Source organism: Ailuropoda melanoleuca, chromosome 10 (assembly GCF_002007445.2).
Source record: "Ailuropoda melanoleuca isolate Jingjing chromosome 10, ASM200744v2, whole genome shotgun sequence".
NCBI classification, from domain to species: Eukaryota; Metazoa; Chordata; class Mammalia; order Carnivora; family Ursidae; genus Ailuropoda; species Ailuropoda melanoleuca.
In genome coordinates this window covers 21,953,762-21,959,761 of record NC_048227.1, presented here as the reverse complement: position 1 = coordinate 21,959,761, position 6,000 = coordinate 21,953,762, and the positions used below count along the sequence as shown (strand labels likewise).

Sequence of the window (6,000 nt, the reverse complement as noted above, 5' to 3'; positions counted from 1 at the left end):
TCCCTCTGCCTACCACTCCCCCTACTTGTGCTCTCTCTCTCTGTCAAATAAAGAAATAAAATCTTTTTTAAAATTATATATAACTATATATTTAAATTATATATAACTATCATATATAAATTATGTACTATATACAGTTATATATAATTTATACATATAGTTACCTATAATTTAAGTATATAGTTTTATCTATTTATTATAATTGCATACCTTTTCCACTAATTAGGGGAGAAAGAGAGAAAAGGAATCCACTTGGATTATACCTTTCTTAAAAGATTTGTTTATTTACTTTAGAAGAGGGGAGGGGCAGAAGGAGAGAGAGACTCTCAAGCAGACTCCCCACTGAACACAGAGCCTGACATGGGGCTCGATCTCATGACCCCAAGATCATGACCTGTGCTGAAGCCAAGAGTCAGACACTCAACCAACTGCCCCACCCAGGCACTCCAGACCATCCATTTCGATACCACTTCATATCAAATAAGTAGTACTCTAAACCGATTAAGTCAGCAGTTAATATTATATATTATTCTGTACCAGAGCCTCATCTTTTTCTAATACATTCTCCAGGGAAAAAATGGTTCGAGAAATGTTTTAGGCAATGTTTTCATTCATTTACCTATCCATTAATTCATTCAACAAACTTTTATTGAAAGCCTGCAATGTACCAATCACTGCACTGGGGATACAGAAGTGAACACATACAGTACCTGTCCTCAAGGAACTTAGGGTCTAGCAGAGGGAGACAGGCATGTTAGGAAATAAGTGTCATTAACTGCTTTCTGCAGAGATAGGAAGATATAGGATCAGACTATCCTGCCTGAGCACAGGGAGGTCAGAAAATCTTCACAGGGGCACCTGGGTGGCTCAGTTGGTGAGGCACCTGACTCTTGGTTTTGGCTCAGGTCATGATCTCAGGGTTGTGAGATCAAGCCCCGCATCAGGCTCCGCACTTGGCGTGGTGCCTGCTTAAGATTCTCTCTCCTTCTTTTTTTTTTTTTTAAGATTTTATTTATTTATTCGACAGAGACAGAGACAGCCAGTGAGAGAGGGAACACAAGCAGGGGGAGTGGGAGAGGAAGAAGCAGGCTCATAGCAGAGGAGCCTGATGTGGGGCTTGATCCCATAACGCCGGGATCACGCCCTGAGCCGAAGGCAGACGCTTAACCGCTGTGCCACCCAGGCGCCCCAAGATTCTCTCTACTTCTGTCTCTCCCTCCTGCCCCTCCCCCTGCACTCATGCTCTCTCTCTCTCTCAAATAAAAGTAAATGAAATCTAAAAAAAAAGAAAAGAAAAAAATCTTCACAGAGGAGGTGATCTTTTGCTGATTGTTGCCAAATGAGTAGGTGTTTACCTAGCACATGGCAATGATGGGGGCAATGGGGAGGAAAGACATTTTAGGTAAAGGAAGCAACAGGGGCATGGAGGTGTTTGAGCTCTGGAACACAAACTCTGGAACTTTGGGGGACCATCAGGGAGTTCAGTCGGTTGTAGGGTGAGAAGAGAGATTGGACATGACAAAATAAAACAGGTGATGGAGGGTTTATATATCTGGTTGTGCTCAGGAGCTTTTATACTATAAGACATCTAGGCATTAGAGGACTTGAAGCAGGGTAATAATATGATCAGATCTTGAATGCTCACGTCACAGTGTGAAGGATGCTTTGAAGGGATGTGACCCTGGAGGGATGGAGGCCATTGGGACTGCCAAGTGGTCGGCACTAGCATGGAGCAGGCTTGAGCCATGGCCGTGGGATGGGAAGAAGGGATGCATGTGACAGGTGTTCAGGAATTAGAATCTACGGGGCGCCTGGGTGGCACAGCAGTTAAGCGTCTGCCTTCAGCTCAGGGCGTGATCCCAGCGTTATGGGATCGAGCCCCACGTCAGGCTCCTCCGCTGGGAGCCTGTTTCTTCCTCTCCCACTCCCCCTGCTTGTGTTCCCTCTCTCGCTGGCTGTCTCTATCTCCGTCGAATAAATAAATAAAATCTTAAAAAAAAAAAAAAGGAATTAGAATCTACAACACGTAGTTACAATTTAGCTGTAGGATGTGAGAACGGTGAAGAGAAGACGTCCCAGACGGAGCAGGTCTTGGAAATAGAATGTGGTTTTAATCCCATAGAATTGGAGATTTTCAAGAGGAGATTCAAGAGTCATAGGGACTCCAGCAAGGAACTCTAGTCAGGAAATACCGGTTTGCGAGCCATCGGCATTCTGGTGATGTGGTTGAAAAGTGCGTGAAGCACACCTGTGGAGATGTGAAGGGAAGAGAAGACAACCAAAGGCAGAACTGGGGAGGCACTGGTGTTTGGAGGGCGGGCAGAGGAAAGGAACCACCAAAGGAACACCAGAGAGGAGCAGCCAGAGAGGGAGGAGGAAAACGAGGAGAGGGTGGTGTTGAGAAGCCATGTCTCAGAAAGACACAGTTTGATCTTGCAGAAGCAAAGCAGGAAGGAATAAAGGAATCCACTAAATTTGACAGTAGAGCTCTCTGATAACAAAAGATTGAGATATAATTTTTTTTTTTTGTGATTCAATTCGGCAACCAAGTATTTGAAAGATTCAAAATAACAACAATGCCTACTGCTGGTGATGATGTGATGGAAAGGGCACTCTTGGAAACTGTCTGCAGAAGTGTGACTGGGTATAGTCCTTGTATTAAATTTTTAAGAGTATATTCTTTATTCCTTCAATTAAACCTTTTTATTTTATCTGAAAGAAATACAAGGATCAGTGTGCAGAGATAACCGTGTGGGGTGGTTCAATGCAGAGTTCTAATAACGGTTAAACCTGGGAGCAAACTGCATGACCATTGGCAAAAGGGGTAAAACAATCCTGACAGTGCAACTATTCAAAAGAATGAGGGAGATTTACATGTGTGCATTTAGAAAAATGTCCTCCATAAATCCCAATGAAAGGAAACGAGCAGGTTACAAAGAGTACATACTGTAAAATTCCATTTCTGTTAATATGTATTTATCTGTGCTTTTTTTTTTTAGTATAGTTGACACAATGTTACATTAGTGTCAGGTGTACAACTTAGTGATTTGACAAGTTTACCCTTTTTATTTATTTATTTATTTATTTATTTATTTATTATTTTTTAAAGATTTTATTGCTTTTTAAGTAATCTCTACACCCAACGGTGGGGCTGGAACTCAAAACCCTGGGGCACCTGGGTGGCTCAGTCGGTTAAGTGTCTGACTCTTGATTTTGGCTCTTGGGTCGTAATCTCAAGGTCATGAAATTGGGCCCCACATGGGGCTCCACACTGGGTATGGAGCCTGCTTAGGATTCTCTCTCTCCCCTTCTCCCTCTGCCCCTCACCACCGCTCTCTTGCTGTCTCTCTCTTTTTTTTTTAATACTTTATTTATTCATTTGAGAGAAAGAGAGAGAGCACGAGCAGAGGGGATAGGGGACAGGCAGAGGGAGAGGCAGACTCCCAGCTGAGCAGGGAGCCCAATTTGGGGCTTGATTCCAGGACTTGGCGATCATGACCTGAGCCAAGGGCAAACACTTAACCATCTGAGCCACCCAAGGGCCCCTCTCTGTCTCTAAAAAATAAAAGAGTCACATGTTCTACCAACTGCCCAGGCACCCCTATGCTTTTTATTTTTTTAATCAATGATGGAAAGAATATAGAGTAAAAAGTTAACAGAAGTTTTCTGGGGAATAAAATTGGAGGATTTTTTTACTCTCTGGATATTAGAATTTTATATCAAACTGTAATAGAGGATTTATGATCCAACTACAATAGATATTTTCATGATAGGAGGTCATTATTAATATTTGCCAGAGAACCTACCAGAAGCTTGACTGCAGTGGGTTTCAAAGTAAGGAGAAGCTGAGGGGTGGTGGGACATTGTTTTTCCAGGGACCTGGTCCACACATGGGAAAGAGAAGTGGCTGATAGAGTGGACCCTGGTAGAAAGAGGAAGTTATTTTTAAGAATGGACAGACTTAAACATATGCAGAGACAGTGGGGCAGAGGGCAGTAGAGAACAGTAGGGGATGTGTGGGGGGAGGGAGATATCTGTGGGCAGAGTCTCAGAAGGCCAGGTGGAGGAATTCATCTTGACCCAGAGGCAGCACCTTTTCCTTGATAAAGGAGATCAGTCCTCTTCTCAAGGAATTAAATTCTGTCTCATAAGAAAATGAGATGATGTGTATTTTTTTTAATTAAAAACTATAGGGGTGCCTGGGTGGCTCAGTCAGTTAAGCGTCTGACTTTGGCTCAGGTCGTGATCTCTGGGGTCCTGAGATTGAGCTCCACATTGGGCTCCCTGCTCTTTGGGGAGCCTGCTTCTCCCTCTGCCTCTGCCCCTCCCCCTCGCTCATTCACTCTCTCGCTCTCAAATAAATAAATAAATAAAATCTTTTTTAAAAACCGCTGTAGTACAGACAAGAGTGAAGAAAGTCAGTTAGGGGGCTAAATCAGTTCTAGGGGAATTTAAAGTGGGGCAATGATTCCCTCCTTTGTGGGGTGGGGAAGTCAGAAACGAAGTCTGGCCAGAGCTGGTCCTGGCTCTGAGTCTTGACTGAGAGACCCCCAGCTCTGCTTGCACAGCAAATGTACTGTGACACATCATGACTAGCAAGGAAATCTTGTGGTTGGCCCAGGCCAGTGACATCCTAGTATTTTTGGGTGTAATCAGAATTCTGCCTCCTTAAAAGTCTGGGGAGCCCAAAGACCTGGGGCGTAATGTGGATATATCTCTTGCTTAAGAACACACCCTCTTTCCTTCCCTCCCAAGGTTTGGAAGCACAACTGAAAGCTGGAGGCCCGAGATGGTTGCCGTGAGCCATGAAAACCTACAAAGCGCCTGGCGGTAGGTGACCGTCAGAGATTGAACCTGCTATGTCTGAGGGCAGCCTCTGTGGTGCTGATTGCTCTGTCCCCCTCTCCGGCAGAATCCCTCCCTCCCCCTCCCTCCGGGGCCTCATGGCTGGCCTCCCTCAGCAGCGGGCCTCCCTCAGCCGCCCTCCTTGCCTCCCAGGTGGGCCCTGACTCTGCGGTGTCAAGGCAGCAGGAATGTCCTCAGCGCCCTGCGGAAGGCTGTGGAAGTGGACTTCAGGGACAAAGACAAACACCAGTCGCAGGGCATCTACCTCTTCACGGGGGGCATCCCTGACCAGGACATGGTGGGTCGGCCTTGTCCTGGGCATGCTTTGCGACCCTACATCTTCTGCTCGATGGATGCCTAGCAACGGGTTTCTCTAGCCTGAGTTTCCAAACTAGACTTAAATGTGCAGAAGAGTTACCTGGGGATGTTGTTAAAATGCAGATCCTATTTCTGAAGGCCTGGCCTGGGACCTGAGAGTCTGCCTTGCTAGCAAGCTCCCAGGAGATGTCCATGCTTCTGGTCCCCTGACCACACTCAGCATGAGCAGGCTCTTGGGTCCGCTCCCGGGCCATGCCCTATTAAGACAGAGAAACCGCGGCCCAAGTTCAGTTATCTTTCTATCCTCGGTGCCACGCACTAGACCAGGCACCCAGTAGGCCCTGAGGAAAGAGGATTAGGCTCAGCGGACCTGAGACCAGCCCCTCCAGGAGCCCTCAGCCATGGGGCCCACTGTCTCCCCCCACAGCCCGTGCTCAGTGCCTACATGGCCGAGGCCTGTGGGGGCTGCGACCTCCAGCTGAACGTGTGTCTCTTCTACGTGGGTGAGCCTCAGATGGACATCACGCCCCCTGCCCGCTATGCCAGCCGCGCTGACACGGCCGCCGCCTACCGAGAGGTCACCCAGGCTACTGCTGGGCGCTTCCACTGGTTTGGAGATACAGGTGCGTGACAGTTGGCAGACCCTTCCACCTCCTGCCTTCCAGAAAGTTGTCTTGGTACCAACATAGCTCCCTGTGCCATAGATGTGTTCCAGAAAAGGGGCGTGTGGAAATCCCATTCAGAAATCTCCAGAATTCCTATTCTGGAGACGGATGGTGGTGAGGGCCACACAATGATGTGAACGTACTTAATGCCACTAAATTGCACACTTCAAAC

The 6,000-nt window shown here is 46.7% G+C and overlaps 1 protein-coding gene across 1 annotated transcript in view; it reads left to right on the top strand.

Annotated features, from left to right (window-relative positions):
- The window catches only part of VWA3A (von Willebrand factor A domain containing 3A), a 75,256-nt gene that overhangs the window by 47,706 nt on the left and 21,550 nt on the right, over positions 1 to 6,000 (top strand). The window contains exons 20-22 of the mRNA XM_011233404.3: positions 4,756 to 4,830; positions 4,999 to 5,143; positions 5,591 to 5,786. Coding sequence (XP_011231706.1) covers positions 4,756 to 4,830; positions 4,999 to 5,143; positions 5,591 to 5,786 — 416 coding nt within the window. The remainder of the gene's footprint in view (positions 1 to 4,755; positions 4,831 to 4,998; positions 5,144 to 5,590; positions 5,787 to 6,000) is intronic.